General features: G+C 42.1%; 2 protein-coding genes and 1 long non-coding RNA gene across 6 annotated transcripts; 2 read left to right on the top strand and 1 right to left on the bottom strand.

Moving 5' to 3' along the window:
* Positions 1–1,867: 1,867 nt before the first annotated feature.
* On the bottom strand, positions 1,868–2,959 carry LOC128454737 (uncharacterized). Its single transcript, XR_008341642.1, has 3 exons — positions 2,629–2,959; positions 2,141–2,197; positions 1,868–1,935 (listed from the first exon to the last, which is right to left on the bottom strand). It is a non-coding gene; the product is annotated as an uncharacterized LOC128454737 (long non-coding RNA).
* A 198-nt stretch (positions 2,960–3,157) lies between these two features.
* Positions 3,158–13,721, top strand: LOC128454736 (tropomyosin alpha-1 chain). Of its 4 annotated transcripts, none has more exons than XM_053438251.1 (9): positions 3,158–3,532; positions 6,436–6,561; positions 10,393–10,526; positions 11,489–11,606; positions 11,699–11,769; positions 11,890–11,965; positions 12,506–12,568; positions 12,659–12,728; positions 12,917–13,354. In XM_053438251.1, the coding sequence occupies exons 1-9, from the start codon at positions 3,419–3,421 to the stop codon at positions 12,997–12,999; spliced, it is 855 nt and encodes a 284-aa protein (XP_053294226.1). In that variant the 5' UTR covers positions 3,158–3,418; the 3' UTR covers positions 13,000–13,354. The 4 variants fall into 4 exon arrangements, with proteins under 4 accessions (XP_053294226.1, XP_053294223.1, XP_053294224.1 ...); XM_053438248.1 differs by lacking the exon at positions 12,917–13,354 and adding an exon at positions 13,397–13,721 and having other exon boundaries at positions 3,170–3,532; XM_053438249.1 differs by lacking the exons at positions 3,158–3,532; positions 6,436–6,561; positions 12,917–13,354 and adding exons at positions 8,793–9,156; positions 13,397–13,721.
* A 1,313-nt stretch (positions 13,722–15,034) lies between these two features.
* On the top strand, positions 15,035–20,018 carry LOC128454401 (ras-related protein Rab-8A). The gene is made up of 8 exons (XM_053437802.1): positions 15,035–15,221; positions 15,749–15,809; positions 16,438–16,498; positions 16,606–16,683; positions 16,791–16,880; positions 17,023–17,088; positions 17,167–17,217; positions 17,332–20,018. Exons 1-8 carry the CDS (start codon positions 15,098–15,100, stop codon positions 17,419–17,421), a joined length of 621 nt encoding a protein of 206 aa, XP_053293777.1. The 5' UTR covers positions 15,035–15,097; the 3' UTR covers positions 17,422–20,018.
* The last annotated feature ends 57 nt before the right edge of the window (positions 20,019–20,075 follow it).

Here is a 20,075-nt window from a genome sequence, read left to right as displayed (position 1 = left end):
TACGTAGGTATGTGTAAAGATCATTTAGTAAAGTCCACTAACAACAGGCTTTCATATCCTCACTTACCTTTAATCAGCTACTCACTCATGTTTTTCTATTACTATTGTCCAACAGTGAAAATGAGTGTCAATCTTTATTTAAGTTGGGATTTCACTGTCATGACTGCAGTCGCGGTCCGAACTCCAATCGCTCTTCACCCAATCAGAACGAGGCCGATCATCTCACCGCCTGTGACCGCTGAAGTGAGAAAACCTAAACGCCAGCCGAGCAACAAATAATGACTTCATCAGAGTCAACAAGACCCCTGAAACTTAAGTAGAAGAATGTCTGCTGCTCCAATCTAAAAATATACCTCTTATAAATGTGTCAGTGTATTATGCTACACAAGGCTACCGGAGTAATTATTGAGTTGGTACGGGCTTAGCATTAAGCCTGTGGTCATTAGCATGCTCGTGTACAGCAACACAAGCAGGTGAGTATTGTGACACAGCGATGAGGATGTGAAGCATTGAAAGATGGTGAAAAGGGGCGGGCCTCTTTGAAATCTGATTGGCCTCTGAATAGTCACAAATAAACATTCTAACAGTCAATGTGAGAATTGGAGGAAAGACAGAATGATTGACTGTGCATGGATGTTGGATGTATGATTCGCTCCTTAATGGCGCCCCATTAAGAGACCGTCCCTGTGCTCCTCCCCCCTCCTCTTGGTGTGAAAAGCCTTTCAGCGCCGGGGCCTGGGCAAGACAACTGTGCCTCGTCAAAGTAACAGATCTCCGGTCCCTTGGCTGGCAAGATGGAGCCTAGACATTGTCAGGAGTCCGAGATACAACTGGACTGAGTTACACGACCAAATATAACAGGATGCCGCGTCCATAGTCAGCCTTGGTGTTTGGGATTCATTGGATGTAGTTGTGTAGTTGATGGACGTGTTGGTACAGAAGGCGGACGTGTCTGCGTAGGTTGACGACTGGGCTTGTCTCACTACACTGTGAGTCATCATAAACACACAGGTGGTGCTGCGTACGCTGCCAAAGTAAACTTTTGCAATCAAACATGTACATATAATTATTTCCTTTGGTTGATCACTGCACTAAATGCAACGTTTTCTGTTGACGTGTACAGCCTTTACTGTAATATGCGTGTTTACATACCCCTCGCATGACATCGAGTGCTGCTAAAAGGGTCCCAGTCAGTGTTCTTCATTCATATACACCCTAATCTGTTACACTATTCCCATTGCTTTGTGATTTATACTTAGCAGGACTTTGAGTCTACTCCCAAGGCGATCCTGTGGCTTTTCGGGGAGTTTTTACCATACAAGGAGAAGAAGAGTTTAGCTCGGTTTCCTGTGGGAGGGTTCTGATTTCTCTCCCTCACCTCCTCTCTCTTACGCTCCTCGTTCTTCTCTCCGGGCTCTGCTCCAAACCATCCTCTCTGCTCCCTGCACAGCCAGCTCGGACTTACCACACCACCAGGACAAGCAATCAATTACCACATTTTTAGGAGACGCCTCCAAAATCAATATTTGTTACCTTATATTATCAGAATAATATCTAGGTAATATCAACATGTGCAGCAAGCAGCCTGACAGACCAAATAAGGCCCAGAGTCAGCGCTCTTATCATGGCAGGTCATGATGTATAAACGTTAGTTAAACCCTGAGTTTGTGCAGTGATTAAACTGCCAACACTTTCACACTGTTGTGCCAAAAAAGGCTTCAGTTTCAATCTCTCATTAAAGACAACACTTGCAGTCGACTGAAGTTTAGTGAAAAGCATTTTCAGGGTTGTCTCTTTACATTTCTCGTATAATCCAATGATTTATTTTAAATGCTTTATTTTGCTCTGAAATGTTCTTATCTCACAAAAGAGGTCTTTTGAGGAATCAAGATTTTCATGGAAACAGCAGCATCAAGCTCCTCAAAGTCGAAGCACCTGCAAGCAAACAGATTCAGGTTCAGGTTTAAATTCACTCATCCTGGACATCGTTCTCTGCGCCACACAAGACACCAACCAGAAAGATAATGTCTGCAAAAGGGATAACAACAACCGGGTTGTCGCAACACAACATGAAAAATCCGAGATGCATCTGTCAGAGTTTATCTTCAGATGTCACTTGAATGGCCGCTGGACGCCTCACCTTTCTTTGACTTTCTTGTAATCTTTATTTTTAGCTGAGGCAGCTGGCACAGTGGAGCTGAGAGAAAGCACACAGGTCCATCAGTGTTGATGTCATTATGGTACACACGTGCACACACACACACACACACACACACACGCACATGCACACAATCCCATTCTATTTCAGTTTTTACACTGCTCACCAATATTGATTGTGAATTACAGAGATAGATTTCCTTTTCTTTCTCGTTTGCTTTTCATGCCATTTGGTTTCTAATTCAAACTTTCATGTGGAAACATGTTAAACTTACAAGAGACAATATGAAAGAGTCTATACCACAAATCACCTACTTTCCAAATATTCCAAGTAATATTCCTGGAATAAGTAAATTAACCCTTGTCGTCGACAACATTTTTTCATATTGTGCGACTAACAAATTACAGAACAGATCTAAATACAGGTCTGTCAAACCAGTAGTAGTTAAGAGGATCTTAATTGCAGCAGACCTGTAGTTTACGTCTGTGCAGCTCGACTGAAGCGCTCCGGCTGCCTGGTGTAGATCACACGCAGACAGCTCTTTCCCCCAAATTTTCTTTGGCTGGATCATTTTCCATGCAGCCCCTTTTCATTCCGTGGTAGAATGAAAACTATGTCCTTTCTAACCAACTCTGGTATTAACATCAATTTGAACATTCCTGAGTAAGAACATAGGCATATAGATATGCAGCCCAGAGGAAGAAAACAAAATAATCTCGACTAACTCAAGTTACTAATGTGAACAATGTCCTTTTGATGTCTGAGTTCTGGATGATTGTCCTGCTTCTTATCTGCTTTTCCTCTCCGGTTCGGCCCAGGACGAAAAGGCCATGAGCCAAATAAGGAGACAGGCTGCATATTTCCAAAACACAAACATCACACTGAGCTTTTGAGAAGTGAACTTTAGTGAGGGGGGGGGGCAAAGCTAGATGTGGAGTCACCATGGCGGGGAGTGGCAGAAGGGGTAAAGGGTGGGAGAGGGCTGTCACCGGGGACCGGGGCTGTCTCCAAACCTCCAGCCAAGTTTAAATCCCATAGAGCTCGATAGCCACTCTCACTTTGCATCCTCCTCTCCTGTGCTCCCTCGCTCTGAGCTCCCCTCTCCGTCTCCCTCCTCCTCTCTCCATCTGCCACTCGCTCTCCCCGTTAACTTTGTGAGGACTCCTGTGAGCGCCTTCTCCTCTCAGCATCTGCAGCGGCTTCTCACCCAGAAGAGATAAAAGTTTTTTTCTGCAAGACGCCCGAGACCCGACCGTCGCCATGGAGGCCATCAAGAAGAAGATGCAGATGCTGAAGTTGGACAAGGAGAACGCCATCGACAGGGCGGAGCAGGCCGAGTCGGACAAAAAGGCAGCAGAGGATAAATGCAAGCTGGTGAGTGGGAATGATGGGATTCATAGGAAACCACAGGAGGATGGATGTGAAGGAGTGACAGAGCAGAAACTTTACTTATGTTGAATGAGGAGTTAGATGGGAAGTCAATCAATAGTATGACTTTCATACATAAGGGAATATAGATTAAATTGATACCATACATGGACATTGAACATCAGCAAAAACAAGAACAGATGGAAAAGTGCGAAATATAAGTGCACATGAAAAGGACTTGATACATTATGCACCTACTATGTACAAAATGAGGAACTGATATTCAATTTATTAATATAATATACAGTTTACTAATATATTAATATTAAGTTATAGCCGTAATATCTATTCTATTGTGAATTGATTGATGAATTGATTTAAGCAAATTACAAATTAAACTTAACTAAACTAGTTGTTAAGTTAAATTAATTAAAGTTTTGTATTAATATGCAAGTATAAAGGTATATATATTCTTAAATCTAATTTGTATTTATTCTTAATACTTTGATAGTTAGTTACATTGACCTCTATGATACATTGTTGCTCCAAATCTAATTTAGGTGTAAACCTATATTTAGTGTAACTAATTTTGTGAAAACAGCCCAATGTTGCTATTGATATATATAATGTTAGCACATAATTGATATTTGAACAATATATTGTTCTAAAATGAAATGTAAGTCGCCTAACTCTTGAGCAGACTGTAGAGGGGCTCAGAAAGAAAATGTCAAGTATTTCCTACAGCACCAAATGCTGAATTACAGAGAGCAGCTGATCCCGAGCCCAGGGGCCTTGTCTTGAAGTGGGCATGAGAAGGTGGAGGACGTCCACAGGGGAAAGCAGACAGAATAGCAGAGTGACGACTGCTAGACACATCAGTGAACCAGAGGGATGGTGCTGCAGAAGATAAAACACATCAGCAGCTGTTGTTCTGACTGGGCTAGACCGAGTTACCCAGTATCGTTATTCGAATCGAAGTCTGTGCAATCTCAGGAAAAACCTCATACATTCCAAATGTCTACACACCCGTATTTGGCACTGCGTTGCTAGAGCCTCAGGCATCTTCATATTTTGAGGGCCAACTTAATGAAAGCATACGTGCACCACTTGATACAAGCAAAGTAGAAGCCGGAGACGTAAGAGGATATTTGAGGTTTCCAAATAGAGGCAGTTATTGGACGGTGGGTGCTAGTGTCGTCATCATGGCACTGCGAGAGGAATGCTGGGGAGCAGGGAGCTGAAGAGGCTTGGACAAAGCCAGGATCTACATTAAAGCAAGAGGAAATAATCCTCTCTGTGGAGGCTAATGCCCTAATCATACCCTTAGAGAGCAGATGAAGTGACAGTTGTCACTGGCACCGCACATATGGGCCCTCAGCATGTCTTCTATAACAAGGAGCAGACAGCATGAAATCCTAGAAGATTATATAGAGCTCTTTAGTTTGTTTGGATGGCAGCGACACACGCACTACTAGGAGAAGCTTTCTTTGCTATTCCTGGTGCGACAGAGTAAAGTTAGGCTGACGTGAGGAAATGAAAATACACCAAACTACATTACACGGAACAGAAGGAACAGACAATACAGCAGCAATTAAGGGATTGTGTCGCCAAATCTACAATGAAATCAGCAGCAATGTGTCTTTTTTTTTACTGTTTCTCAACAACCCCAAAAAACTCACAATGTTTAGTTTACTTGAGAACCGCTTTCAAATGCCCCGATGATGTATTATTAAAGGTATTAGCCACACTAGCTACACTAAGATGACAGTGTTGGCTGGTCCAGACTTTAATGTCTCAATGTCTATTGGATGGATTTCCATGGAGGATGATTGTAATAACTTTTGCTGCTTCATTGTGTCAACATTTTAATTTGTCCAATTTCTGGGTTTTGACCAAACTAACAATATTTAAGATGGTGACCATGGTACATGCTATACCTGCTAACAAAAAAACAAGTTAGCATTGGCATTGTGAGCATATTAGCATGTTGACATTAGCATTTGGCTTGAAGTACCACTTTGGCTCAAAATACTGTCCTGTCAAATACCCTCAAGCATGACCGTAAACTCTGGCTTAAAGGTTCAGTGTGTAGAATCTAGTGACATCTAGTGGTTAAGTTGCATATTGCATGTTACTTTTATTGAGCAGCAGTGCCCTGTGTTGGTGGTGATTAATTATTTTGGGCTCTGTGTCCGAGCAATGAAGTGGTTAAACAAAACCTATCAAGAGTTGGATATTCCTCATGATCTCCAGCCTCCTGAACCAGAAGAGCTGCGGCTGTAACAAATCCAACAAACTCTCTTCAGAATTTTTTTTTTTTTAAAGTGTCCTTGCAGATTATTGGTGATAAACACTGACTACATTTCAACAATACTCTTGAACTTGCTGGGCCTGATTCTGGCTGTTGAAGCCCTTTGGGTCAGTTACACACTCTCCCAGGAGATCATACCACCACAGTGAGTGTGGGTGAATGGGAATGAGAGTGGCCCCATTCTCTCTATTCCAAGTCAGTGAACCATCAAACAAACTGTGAAGCTGCTATTCTGGGGGGAAAAGTTGCATAAGATTGCCCTACATTAATTATTTACCACCCCCCGACCAAATTCCATCCACCTCAGTTGTATAACATATGTGTATGGCCATATAAGGGTAAAAATAAGCCAGAGAACCCAGGTTGGAACCTACGTGCTTCTGGGTTTTTACCAAATCCCCTTCACTTGTTATGATCTAATCCAAAACTATAAGCAGAAGAGCATTCCTAAATAAATCGTCACCTATCTGGAATTAAACAAGAATAATAGCAAAATCAAAATCCAGCCTTCGATAAAACAAATAATGTGATAATGTTCCTTCATACTTGCCAGAACTGCTGTGTCCTTTCTAACTGTGTCATTTGAACTGTCTCTCAGTTGGAGGATGAGCTGCTGGCTATGCAGAAGAAGCTGAAGGGAACAGACGACGAGCTGGACAAGTACTCGGAGGCTCTGAAGGATGCTCAGGAGAATCTGGAAATGTCGGAGAAGAAGGCCGGAGACGTGAGTTTAACCACGAAAGATGCCATCTGACAAACGTTATCCACATTAGAGTGGAACACCACAACTTCTACGTTTCAGTCTCGTGAAGTATCAATATCTACTGGTTCAGATGGACGGAACTAAACATTGCTCCCTGACTGGAGATCAGTGAGAGCGGAACATTCAGGTTTAGTACTTTCCCAACAAAATTAGTGAACAGAATCATTTAATTTAGCTACAAATACGTTGGTTGTGGCTCCTACTGGGTTCAATCTGACAAAAGGTTGTGTCTGCTTGCATGTTAATGGTTTAGTTTGGCTGTTCTTCGAGGGATGAAACAATACGGAGCAAAGTGATTAAATCAGTGACATTAACATAAAAACGAAGTTCTTTGTTCAGTTCCAATCAATGAAACTAACACATCCTTTAAAAGGTTTCAGTGATTTCAACAACACACACAAATGAAAGAACTCACTTCAAATGACCTTTGTGTAAAAGATTTAAAATGAGATTGACTTTAAAAAAACATTTTTGTGTATTAAACACATACTGGTACAGGAGAATCTTTATGTCAGAAACAATTCACAGCAAACTCCGACTTTCACACTGCGACCCAGCTGTGTCCACAACTTAGAACCTCCTGCTGAAGTCGACCAACAGCCAGGAAATGAATCATGAAATGACTTGTTTGTGTCCTCTAACCCAGATAGTGTTGGGAAACACTAGTGGCTCACTCAGGTCTGGATCTGAACTATTTCTCAAGCACAGACAAAACTTGGCCGGCCTGTAGCCGACCAGGAATCCCAGGAATGCAGCTTAAGCAAACAGAGAACCTCATACTGCAGTGTATAATGAAATCAATACTCGGGCCTTTTTTGGGGTGGAGATATATCACCCTCCTCCGTCTGGACTTAAAGTAAAAAACTCAGAATAATGGTCAAGAACCAATAACCTTTAGAGAGCCTCCTCTTCATTTTTTATGTTAATTTACCTAAATAACAAGATAAATTCTTATCTTTTGTGTGATGGAAACAATTTAGTCTTATGTGACATCAAACTTTTCTGTGTAACCAAACATTCAAAATGTAAACAACATCTCCTTCCTCTATCATATTACACAGGGAGTTATTAGACATTATTAAAAAGATCAGTTGATAATTTCCTGACTTATTTGTCTAATAATCGATTAACCAGTTATAATGGTTACGCTCAAGTCAGATAGCATCGAGTGAGCGCACCCCCACAGTTTATCTCTTGGATGACCAGTGATGGCAGGTGAGATAAAACCCCAGAGACTAAAGGTCAGACGACAGATGATTTCCGCCTCCAGCTCCATCCGCACATTTACGCCTGACGTCGACTCCACCTTGACTTCCCCAGCCCCTGAAACAGATGACTTAGCATATCTGCTTTTCGAAAGGTTGCTCCATCACTTTTTCTGATGTGGGATGCTGGTACAGGGCTTGTATGTGTGAAACAAGGACAGACAGATAAAAAGGCACCCAGGCTTTGTTCTGAAAGGTGAGGAGGAGGAGGGAGAGGAGGAGGGAGAGGAGGAGGAGGAGGCAGAAGGGGGCGCTGAAGAAATGTGTCTCCACCCAAAGGCCTCGGGCCTTTTCTGCAAACAGATCAATTTACATTCCAGGCCAGTGCAGGTCAACTGCCCCTGATGAAGAGGATTGCTGGCGGCCCACCACCCCAACCCCCCCCCCCCCCCCCCCCCCCCCCCCCCCATACCTCCACCTCGGAAGAAAACCATTAAAACCCTTTGATTTCAGACACTTTTACTTTTATTTTCTTGTGGACATGATTTCATCATAGTCATCTGAATCAGACGGATGATTCAGGCCTCGCTCCCTCGGATCTCTAATCAGAGGACAAAAATGCGGCCTGGGCAACACCTTGGATTTGCCATATAAGTCCACAATAGAAAAGGCCAGACAAACACACACACACACACACACACAACTCTCTCTCTCTCTCTCACACACACACACACAGACACACAAACACCCTTTATCTCTCTCAGACACACTCTTTCTTTCTCTTTCTGTCTCTCTCTCACACACAAACTCTTTGTTTCTCTCTTTTACACATACACAAACATACACACACACGCACACTTCTTTTGTGGAGCAACGGTGCCTTCCTCTCCTAAATCCTGTGATGTCATCTGAATACAGGACTCCTCAGGATTGGAGGATCTCGACATAAATTTCCTGAAAACTCCCAACTCCACTCTCTCTCTCTTTCTCTCTCTCTCTCTCTCTCCCCGTCCCTCCCTCCCTCCCTCCATCCCAACCCTGCACGTCCCTGATTTCCTGCCTGAGAGAGAAGAGAAGCAGGAAAACGCGTTTTCCAGTCGGATCTGGCAACTTTTTTTGTACTTTACGCAAATCAATAACTTTTTCCAAAGTCCCACTCGGCGGACCTGCTCCTTCACTTCATCCCGTTTTTCCTGGAATTCGCTCTCGAGGAAAAAACAAAGCGCAGATCGGGATCATGTTGTCCGTGAAGAAGAAGATCCAGACGCTGCAGCTGCAGATCGATGAAGCGGACGAACGGGCCAATGACGTGCAGAGGGAGCTGGACTCTGAGAAGAAAGAGCGTGAAAAAGTGAGGTTAATCCGCCCTTCACCCGAGCTGAGCCTCATTCATTTATTTCACTCTAATGGCCACTTCCTCCAGATGTGGATTGAGAAGAATGTGCAAGAAAAAAAACGGTCACACAAAGGATTTAGAACTTTCTGAAAAGAACCCCTGTTGTGAAAGTATCGTGTTTTATCTTTTATTGTTTTAAACGAGGTCGTTTCAAAGGCTCATGGGAAGTTGAGGCATCATTGCGGACACATTCCTTCTCATACTTTTGTTCGGGTGTGTTATCTAACCTCAACACGCCCCATTTCGAGTGAAACACTGAGAAAAGCTGCGAGCGCCTCACTATCACTTCAAAATGGTCGTTTGATAGATAAGGGATAGTCATCTGGTAAAGTTGTATAAGTTTGGGCTTTTTTCTCTATAGGAAATAGGTTCTTCCTGTTTGTCTCTGCTGCTCTCGCCCTCTGAGCTATTTTGACACAGAGCAGGGAGGTGAGGTCCTTCCGCCTCCTCTGCACAGGAAGAAGAGAGCAGACATCTGTGAGATACCAGTGACACAGGAAACAGGGGGGGGGGGGGGGGGGGGGGGGGGGGGAAGAAAGAATCTGTTTAACAAAGCTGAGTTTACGTTTAAAAAAAAGTCCAGAGCCTTGATTTAAAGGTTCAGCGTGTAGAATTTAGTGACATCTAGTGGTGAAGTTAAATGATGCAGCTGAACACTCTTAACCCCACCCTCCCCTTCCAAACATGAAATGGAACTTTTGGCAGCCTCCAGTTGTCATAAAAAAACTCAAAAAGTGTTTAGTTTGTCCAGTGTGGGCTACTGTAAAAACTTTAACTAAGATTATTTTATATTTCTGCCAATAGATCCTCTCTCTTAAATCTTACAGATTGGATATGTAACTGTGTTTAGGTTAAAACTGTCATTCTGTTGGACTCAAAACCAAAAACTATCACTCAGAAGAGAGCCAGTACCACCCAAGTCGGATCAAGTCCATTTATTTTTAATAGCACCATAAAGGAACAGTGTGTAAGATTTAGTGACATCTGCTGGTGAAGTTGCATGTTGCAGCTGAACTCTCACCTCACCCTCCAATTCGAAGCATTTAGCATCTAGTTTCTTTACATCCGGATAATGATTTGGAATCATGGAGCCAGTTTTGAATTAGCAGTTCCAACCAACCCTTAACAGCAGGTTTTCCTCTTGAGCACGGTTCCAGGCTAACCCTTGACCTCTGACCTGTGTTGCTGTAGGCCGAGGGCGATGTGGCGTCTCTGAACCGCAGGATCCAGCTGGTGGAGGAGGAGTTGGACCGCGCCCAGGAGAGACTGGCCACAGCCCTGCAGAAGCTGGAGGAGGCAGAGAAAGCTGCAGATGAAAGCGAAAGGTGACGACCGGTGACGGCTTCACACCAGTTCAAAGCAACATAGAAACAATGACTCATCATAATGAAAACGTTTTATTACCTATCTGTGGTATCGGAACCAAAAATGATAGGCCTGCCCTCAGTAATAGTTTTGGAAAATGATGGTTTAATGGCTGTGGAAGCTATAAATTATATTTGAGATATCTTTTTTTAATAAATTGTCTTCGTCAAAGTGCGCTGCTGTTCAGAAATATTGCTGTTACTCTGCTGATGTTAACCATCACAGGAAAACAGCGTGCATGGACACAACGTTTAAAAACTGCAGCATCCATTTTAAATTCAGAGGGTCCCACTGTGTGCACTGAAAAGTAAAATTATTTACCAACGAGAAAAATATAAGTTACAATTTAAGTTTGCTCAACTCAAAGTTAACGAGTCATATTACAGCAAATGCTATCTTTCATTTGAAAACACTTAATTTTGCTGTGTCAGTGGAGTAAAAACTACAGAGGGCATCATGGGAAACGTAGTCCATTAAGTGTCAAAGTTCATTTACACTTTTAGCTTCTCTTCCTGTTACGTGTTCGTGCTGTCTATCCTGTTTATAGACGCTTTGCTGAAACGTCCATAGACCTAAAGGGAAATGTCTTTTCTCACCCAGAGCCAGCGATAAAGTGGTTCGACCTTTTTCTCACAGACGTTTGCAGAGCTGTTAGTTCTGAAAGTATTTATTTTCCCATGAGAAGTTACAAATTCAAAACTTATGTTGAACAGTGACCTCAGACAGCGCAGAACCACATGGACAGTTAAATGGAAAAATATCAAAAAGCTGTTTTGGCAGCTTCAAAGCATCTCCACAATATTAGGGCTGAAACAAGGCGGGGTGAGATTTTTAAGAGTCTTAGAAGCCATGTTGATTCAGTAATGTCAAGAACCTTGTGGTCCAGTCGAAGTTAAATGCCGTGTGTCTCTCTCGTCTTCAGAGGCATGAAGGTGATTGAAAACAGAGCCATGAAAGACGAGGAGAAGATGGAGATCCAGGAGATGCAACTCAAAGAGGCCAAGCACATTGCTGAGGAGGCCGACCGCAAATACGAGGAGGTACGAACACAGATCACATGTTCGGCGACATTCATCTTCCAGTTGAGTGATGAATCAAAAGTCATTTAGATTTTGTGTGTTCTTAATTTCAGGTTGCCCGTAAACTGGTCATCCTGGAAGGTGAACTGGAGAGAGCAGAGGAGAGGGCGGAGATCTCAGAACTGTAAGCACAAACACATTGATGAGGCTATCATTCAGTTATTACCAAGATTACACACACAACCACCTAAGACCCATTCAGGGCCAATACCGGTTACTGAAACAAGTCTGTTTGTCCATGCAGGAAATGTGGTGACCTGGAAGAGGAGCTCAAGAACGTCACCAACAACCTCAAATCGCTAGAGGCTCAGTCTGACAAGGTGAGTGCCCTGTTTGAAGGTTCCCGTTCTACTCTATCAGCTGCTTGACCCTCAAACAACATCACACATGAACATTCAGCAGCTGTGGCTCAACTCTCAAACTGTAAAGCTGCTCTCGGACACTTCAGGCACTGAACTCTGGATATTCTCCTGAAATTATCCACAGGGGCTGTAGGTGAGAAAACAAATGTCCTAGTCAGTTTCTTAGGACAATGTCCGGAGTTTCTCCTGCCAGCCCTTTAATAAACACCCTGGAGATTGTCCAGAGTGTGCACATGTCAGAATACAGCATGGAATGTCCAGTAAATTCACTGTGAGCAAGTAGCACGCCCACATGACAGGTGGAGAACTAGAAAAAATTGACATTATATCATATGTCGGGGTGAAAAACAGGTTCCATCTTGTAGAAGACGCAGACAAAGTAAACTTAGAAAGACAACAAGTTATATAGTTTGCAACCTAAATGCGGAGCGTGAAAAGGTGGAGTGTATTGTTTTGAACATTAAATGACATCCTTCCCATATTTCTCTGTCTCTGTAGTACTCTGAGAAAGAAGACAAATATGAGGAGGAGATAAAAGTCCTCAGCGACAGACTCAAGGAGGTAAGTTCATGTCTGCTCGGACTCGGTTCCTGAGAGAGAAGCTAATCTCTATCTGGATGGTGTGATGGTAATATGGTGTTTTCCTTTAAGGCGGAAACCCGTGCAGAGTTTGCAGAAAGGACAGCAGCTAAACTGGAGAAGACCATAGATGACTTAGAAGGTAAACCTCATTTCAATTCTTCCTCTCAATCCTGCAATGAGCTGCAGTGTCTCTTCACTCGACCTTTGTTCATATCTTTGATGTTCTTAATTTTCCTCTTCTTTTTCTCTCTTTTTCCTCCTGTCGTCTGCACAACTCTGCCCTTTCCTCTGACTCCTCCTGCTTTCTGTCTGCCCCTCCGCCTGCAGACGAGCTGTACACTCAGAAGCTGAAATACAAGGCTATCAGCGAGGAGCTGGATCATGCCCTCAATGATATGAACACCTTGTAATTTTTCGGCCTTTGCATCGGCCACAATGTTTGCACTTTTCCTTTGTATCTCTCGGCCTGATTGGAAACACCTTGTCTCTTCTGTCCCTCTGTTCTCACTGTTCCTTCCTGCGTTTCCATTCAAGTAAAGCTCAATAAAGATGTTTCTATTTTATCCTGTCTTCTGCCTTTTCAATTAAACTCATCTTTTCCACATCTAATTCGTAAGGTTGTTATACACCTTGTACCTCAGCTATAAAGTCACATATATAAGTTTTTTTCAATATATAGTTAGTATTTATGGCTAAGTTTGAATATTGTACACATGATTTTGCTTTTGCGTTGCCTTATTAACATAAACTGACCTGTCCACCAACATCCGTTATATTTCATATCTGCTAATAATTTTTTTATTGCAGAGAAACTATCATCTGCAAAAGAGGAGAACCTAGGAATGCAACAAGTCCTGGACCAAACACTGCAGGAACTGAACAGCTTGTAAAAGGCCGTCAAGGACGTCAAGCAATAAAAAAAAGAAGCCTATTTTCTACATGCCATCCATTCCCTGTCATTTTACTCTTATTTCTGATTGTTTAAACACTTGTACCCCTTTTTATATATTTATGTTTCCTTTGTGTCTTTTCTCTTTTTTTAAATACGGTTTTGGGTCCATCTGATATTAGTCTTGGTGCTGGACATTGTGTTAGACCAAACTCTGAGCACAAATAAAGCGGATGACAATGACGATGTGTGGTTGTGCGTAGTTCTACGTATGTGTTGTGTGTGTGTGTGTGTGTGTGTGTGTGTGTGAGTGTGTCCCTCACGCAGTTTCAACATGCAGCCATAAAGTGTAACAGGAGAGGCAGCTCATCCTTCAATTTACATGTACGAACATGCATAGTGTTTCTGTGAGTGCTCTGCTAACACAGTGAGCTCCTCACATACAAAGCTACAGATCCTTAACAGTAACAGATTGGCTTCTTTTCTCCATTTAAATGTATAACACATCACTTTATAGAGTTACTTTTAAAGAAGGCCTATTTTATAACAAATATACAAGTGAGCTTCAACTATTAGTGTATATAAGTTAAATGCTAAATTATTATGATTACAACATCATCAATTTGTATTATTGAGTTTGTTCTTCACACAGAGGCACCACACATGAATTAATGACATAATAAACCATATTAACAAATTATCTCCCAACAACAAGACTATAACTAAGTAGTCTGGAAAGTAGAGTAACTAAGTGAAGACGTCTCCATGGTTTAAAGGTTTAAAGTAAGTTAAAAGTACAAAGTATAGCATTAGCATACATGTGATGCACGATTATAATATGTATTCTTATTATTAGGCTAGTGGCTTATTTAGCCTGTGTGTATATAATAAATCTAGAAAAAATGTGTACATTTGAAATATAAAATGTTAATAAACACGTAAAATAGCAAATAAACTCATACATATACAGAATTGCTGCAGTAGCTGAGGCTATAATACATCATGTTTTGTAACATGTGTATAAAGACGATATCTGTATAATATGTTGTATAAAGTGTAGTAGTGTTAAAGTAGAAGACGTCGAGGCTACTGGACAAAACTAACTCATAACATCGCACCACGGTTGGTAGTCAGTGGTTAGTAAGTAGTTTACAGTAGTTAGTGGTTAGTTAGTAGTTTACATTAGGAAGTGGTTAGTTGGCAGTTTACTGTAGATTTAGTGGTTAACTATAGTTTATAGTAGTTTATAGTAATTTTCAGTAGTTAGTAATTTGCTGTAGTTTAAAGTAGTTAGTATTTTACAGTACTCAACACTTTTTTTTGTAGTTTACAGAAATTTGCTGTAGTTTACAGTAGTTAATAGTTGACAGTAGTTTTCAGTACCTTGTAGTATCTTACTGAAGTTAACAGTACTTTTTTGTAGTTTAGAGCAGTTTAAAGTGGTTTACTGTGTTTTTTTGTAGTTTACTGTAGTTTTTTGTAGTTTACTGTATTTGGGGTGTGAACCTCTCAGCTGGTCAGAGATAACCTGCAGGTGAATTCCGCGCCAGCAGGGGGCGTCTTTTCCGTTTCACTTCATCGCTGCCGCGCCGGGCGGGATTTCCGCACTAACATCAAGAATGGCGAAGACGTACGATTATTTGTTCAAATTACTGCTAATCGGTGACTCCGGTGTCGGGAAGACCTGCGTCCTGTTCCGGTTCTCAGAGGACGCCTTCAACTCCACGTTCATCTCGACCATAGGTGAGACTGTGCCCGTGTCCCTGTGTGTTTACACTGACGGGGGCTCCGTCTACTTGCTGGAGCGCTAGCTAGGATGCTGTAGTTTCTCTTTGTCGTTCGGTTGATAACGACGCCTTTCCTCTTGTGAAATGAGATGTTATGAACACGATAAAGTGGTGAATAGTGTGTATAGTGTTGTCTGTGTTTTCGGGGGGAGGTTAATGTAAAAGCAGCGATGTGTGTGTTTTATTATATTTTCATGCCGGGTGCTTCTAAGCTAACAGCTAACACTGACGTCAGCTCTTAGGCCCCGTTTACATCCTGGCACACACCGGAAAGCCTGTTACGTATCCCGCTGTCACTGTGTAATTTAAGCATTATAAACACACTTGTATCATTTTATACACACATTACTGCGGTATCAAACCCACTGAGCTCCCAGTTCAGCTCATTCCCAGTGTTTAAAGTGGTATTGTGTTGTGTCGGAAGCCAGATGCTAACGAGCTAACGGTATGAATCACATGTACGATCCTCCTTTATCCCTCCAGGCATTGATTTCAAGATCAGGACGATAGAGCTTGACGGGAAGAAGATAAAGCTGCAGATATGGTGAGTTCGAGATGAATGTGTTGTGTCAGTGTTCTTCTCCCAAAGTGACGGCCCTCAAAAGACTGGAAATATGATTCTTCTGCCTTAAAAGTCAAAGGCACTATTAACAATCTCATACTTCTATCACTTTGCATGTGTAGTTTCTGTCCTCAGTGGTCAAATCACAGGTTTATGGTCCTAAGATTCAAATATATTCAACCTCTGATTGGCCAGAAATCCATATCTAGTATCTGCTATGACACTCTGTGGAGAAATGGCCTCAGTGAAGCCACTGTCAGGCACCAACTTCAGAAAATGTCTGGTCGTTCTCTGCACTTTCTCTTTCACATATGAAGGAACCAAGCAGGAGGTGGTTCTCTTATTGTATTCTCACATGGGCTCAATCAGATTTGTTACCCAGACATTTTAGTTGTGGCGCTGGCAGGAAGAGTTCTGGAGAATGTCGCAACAACTGACTCGGACATTTTTCGCAGCCCCTCTCAATATTTCCAAGAATAGAGCAACTTCCCCTCTGCTAGCTTGCTGAGAAAAATGTACAGGAACCCCCCCCCACACCCTCGGATCTTTCCTGACATTGACCTTTTTTAAAGTATTGCATATTTATCGTTGCCATTCTGTTCATTTCCAGGGATACTGCCGGCCAGGAGCGCTTCCGAACAATCACAACTGCCTACTACAGAGGAGCAATGGTGGGTAACTTCTGTGACCGACACACAAACGTAACACAAATCCACCTTTTTTTAAAGGGAAGCCTCAGCTTCTCCAGCACTTTCAATCTTGACACTTTTCTTTACAGGGCATCATGCTCGTCTATGACATCACCAACGAGAAGTCTTTTGAAAACATCAAGAACTGGATAAGAAACATAGAGGAGGTATTTACTAGATCAACATAACCTTGTTTATAGGCCATCTACCTCTTACCTATTCTAAATATCTGATTTGCACCATATTAAGTGATGTTTTTATTTCTTTAATCAAGCATGCATCCTCTGATGTGGAAAAGATGGTCCTCGGCAACAAATGTGACATCAACGACAAGCGGCAGGTGTCCAAGGACAGGGGGGAGCAGGTGAGGAGTCACAGTATTACATTATCAGAGGGTTGTATAAGATTGTAGTTACTAGTAACTACAATCTAATAGTAACACTAGTGTTACTTTAAAAAATAGATTAGTGAACTGTATCGTAAAATTTCATCCGTTTTTCTTTCAGCTTGCATTAGAATTTGGAATCAAGTTCATGGAGACAAGTGCGAAGGCCAACATCAACGTGGAAAACGTAAGTAGTTATATTCTGTTTTCTTTTGTTTGTTGAATAGATGCAGAAATGTGACGATATATCTGTTCTGGTTTTCAGGCGTTTTTGACACTGGCCCGAGACATCAAATCGAAGATGGACACAAAATTGGTAAGATAAGCTTTTTTGATAATTTGTTGTAGTATTATATATCCAGAACCAGCCACTTGAAATGCACAGCTCCACTTGACACAGAGCGGTGACCTCTCTGTTATTCTGCTGCAGGAGGGAAATGCGCCGCAGGGGAGCAGTCACGGAGTTAAGATCTCCGAGCCTCAGAAAAAAACCAGCTTCTTCCGCTGCAGCCTCCTCTGAGGGCCGAGGCCTTCGACAGTGGCGGCCAGCTGGCTGGACATAAATGGACTGTGCTTTGCTTATAGCACTTTCTCCCCATTCCCCCCTTCTGCCCAACCATGGCCTGTCCTCCCAGTCCACACAAACCATCATACTCCCAGTGAGTGGAAGACTTCCTCTCCTCTCTTCCCCTTCTGAAAGCTTCCAGTGGTGCATCTCTTCCATTTAAAAGGAGATCTGTTGTCTTCACGAGTCAGACCGCTCGACTGGTGGAGGACTTGACCTGGAGCGTTGCCCAGATGTTCCACGGCACCAAAAAAAGACGCGTTCTCACTTCTTGTATTAGCCTCTTCTACATTTCATACAGCTGGTAGCACAACCGAGAAAGAAAAATCATATAATTTTGTCAAGGTTTAGGGATTATAAATACAAATGTGACATTTAGATCTATTTTTATTAGTGGTTTCCCCTTTTTTATGTGATAAATTTAACCCGGAGACCGATCGGCTTTAACTCCAGTGAAACAGAGCTGCACAAACCTTCTTTTCATTTCAGCAGTTAAGAATCAAACCTACTTCAGTCGAGGATCAGAGAGGATTTGGTTTGAAAGGCTTTATAACTCCTGCTCTTACTATTGCACACAGTCCTTGACAGTCAGTTGATGCGACTATAAACTGTCACTTGATTTTAAAACACATCTGAGTGCAAATGTGCTGACACTGGATTGGAGGCGCTTGCTGAATAGTTTGATCCTCCACAGTTTAATTTTGTTCTTTTACAAGATCCTGTCTTAACTATAATGTTTGATTAATTCACCACTTACTGTCTTGATCAGTCGATTGGTCCGGTTACAAAATAGAAGAGGAGTTCTTCAAAAGTCTTGTTTTGTCTGAACAACAGTCGAAACCCTCAAAAAAGTTCAGTTTACGATTGAAAATTTACCCCAAAACGCACCAAATCCTCACAATTGGGGAAAGTGGAACCAGCAAATTAAGATTTAGACCATTATCATCAGAACAGTTATTTGAAATGTATCTAATTACTTGCACTCTAAAAAATGATCTTCAAGTTTCGCCTTTCATTTGAGTCGTGTGAAGGTTTTGTTGCAGCTCTAACTCGCCCTCAAGCTAAATGACGTCTCTGCTCATTCCGATCAGCAAATATATTCACTCTTGAGGTTTCACGCTGTAACCCCCCCCCCCCCCCCCCCCAATCCTGCTCAATCCAAGCAGCTCTCCTCCTTGCACTTTACCAGTAACTCGTATGATGTGTGTAGTCCGTGCCGAGTGATAGTTTGCAGTACAGCAATACAATGACCTAGTAGAAACATATATTTTGATCTGAGGAGTCTCGGTAACAAAAAAAAATCGGGATACGTCCGAATATGTAACTGCACCTACTTATAACTGACTTTATCCCCTTTGCGGTTTGATCCACTCTCCTGGTAGAAGCTCACTGAAAAAAAATCCTCCTCCGGCAGTTATATATACTTCTATAAGAGAATCTGTGAGCCTCTCTTTCTATGCTACTGTCCTGCCAAACTAGTTTAAGAGTGATGAGTTAAAGGTGGTCCCACTAGTGTTATTGTACATGTTTCTGTGCCGTTGTCTTGTTGTGGCCCCCGAGTTAAACAGCTAGGTGGCACCAGAGGCACAGGATGCATCACACCACCCGCCCTCGAATTGAAACCAGTATTTTATAACCACCACGAGCCACAGTCAACTCGAGCTGTGTGATGCAAACATGTTCCCTCAGCTCCTGTTTAACATTGAGTCTGTTTCCGTTGTTCCTCGTGTTTCCTGCTAACTTGTGTCTAAATCCAGCTCCTGTATGCACAAACACCGGGGGGGGGGGTTCTTTTCCTTGCCTGCACCCTTTTCTTTTTTGGTAATATCAAAATAATTTTGGGACCTCGCGACCACTTGTCTTAACCGCCTTTACTCAGTCCTGTTGTAGGTGAGCTATGCATCGTGAGTCTTGGACCTGTGCATATGTGTGTGACGTGATTTTCAGACATGTACGTAAACGTGTAAAGATGAATGTGTGGCTGTTTTTTTTGTTTTGTTTTTGTTTTAAATCACTGAGCCAAGATAAAGAAAAGAAAGCAGGACTCTGTTTGTAGAAACCCTGCGTTGCGACATCAATACGAGAGAAATTCACCTCGAGTGGTTAAGAAGGAACAATCTGCACGTTGAAATGTTGGCATAGAGCTGTTTTCTCACCTGAGTGATGCCCTAGCTTTAAGTCATCCACAGAAACATAGGGCGCTTTCTCGAGCTGTGTCGCTTTTTCCAGCCGAAATTATACCTCCCTTCTTCTTTAGATTTTTGTTTTTAAATCATATCCTCTTTCTCGATACTCCCATCACCTGTCGTAATATAACCGTATACAAATCCGTTTTTACAGCCGTATTTTCATTCCATGCGTTGTGAAGTACACGGGGAGAGTAATGCAAAACCTTTTAGAAAAGAGAAATGTGAAAGGAACCTTGTAAATATCACATTGAAAAAGAGATCTACTTAAATTGTACTGTACTTTCTAAACACATATGAAAATATATCTACTGTTTGTAGATATATGTGTAATTTTGATTTAATAAAATAAGATTATAAAGCTCAGCCTCCTTGTTTTGGTTTTCTTTATTGACTCGGAGGAATGGACACGGCCAGTAGAAG

This window comes from Pleuronectes platessa, chromosome 13 (genome assembly GCF_947347685.1).
Source record: "Pleuronectes platessa chromosome 13, fPlePla1.1, whole genome shotgun sequence".
NCBI classification, from domain to species: domain Eukaryota; kingdom Metazoa; phylum Chordata; class Actinopteri; order Pleuronectiformes; family Pleuronectidae; genus Pleuronectes; species Pleuronectes platessa.
The sequence above is the reverse complement of the archived record's forward strand: the minus strand, read 5'-3'. Positions and strand labels throughout refer to the sequence as shown.

Coding starts and splice junctions, on each gene's coding strand:
- LOC128454736 (XM_053438248.1), top strand. CDS start 3,419: ATGGAGGCCATCAAGAAGAAGATGCAGATGCTGAAGTTGGACAAGGAG. Junction 11,770..11,889: donor AGGGCGGAGATCTCAGAACT/GTAAGCACAAAC, acceptor TTGTCCATGCAG/GAAATGTGGTGACCTGGAAG. Junction 11,966..12,505: donor TAGAGGCTCAGTCTGACAAG/GTGAGTGCCCTG, acceptor CTGTCTCTGTAG/TACTCTGAGAAAGAAGACAA.
- LOC128454401 (XM_053437802.1), top strand. CDS start 15,098: ATGGCGAAGACGTACGATTATTTGTTCAAATTACTGCTAATCGGTGAC. Junction 15,222..15,748: donor CACGTTCATCTCGACCATAG/GTGAGACTGTGC, acceptor TTATCCCTCCAG/GCATTGATTTCAAGATCAGG. Junction 15,810..16,437: donor AAGATAAAGCTGCAGATATG/GTGAGTTCGAGA, acceptor GTTCATTTCCAG/GGATACTGCCGGCCAGGAGC.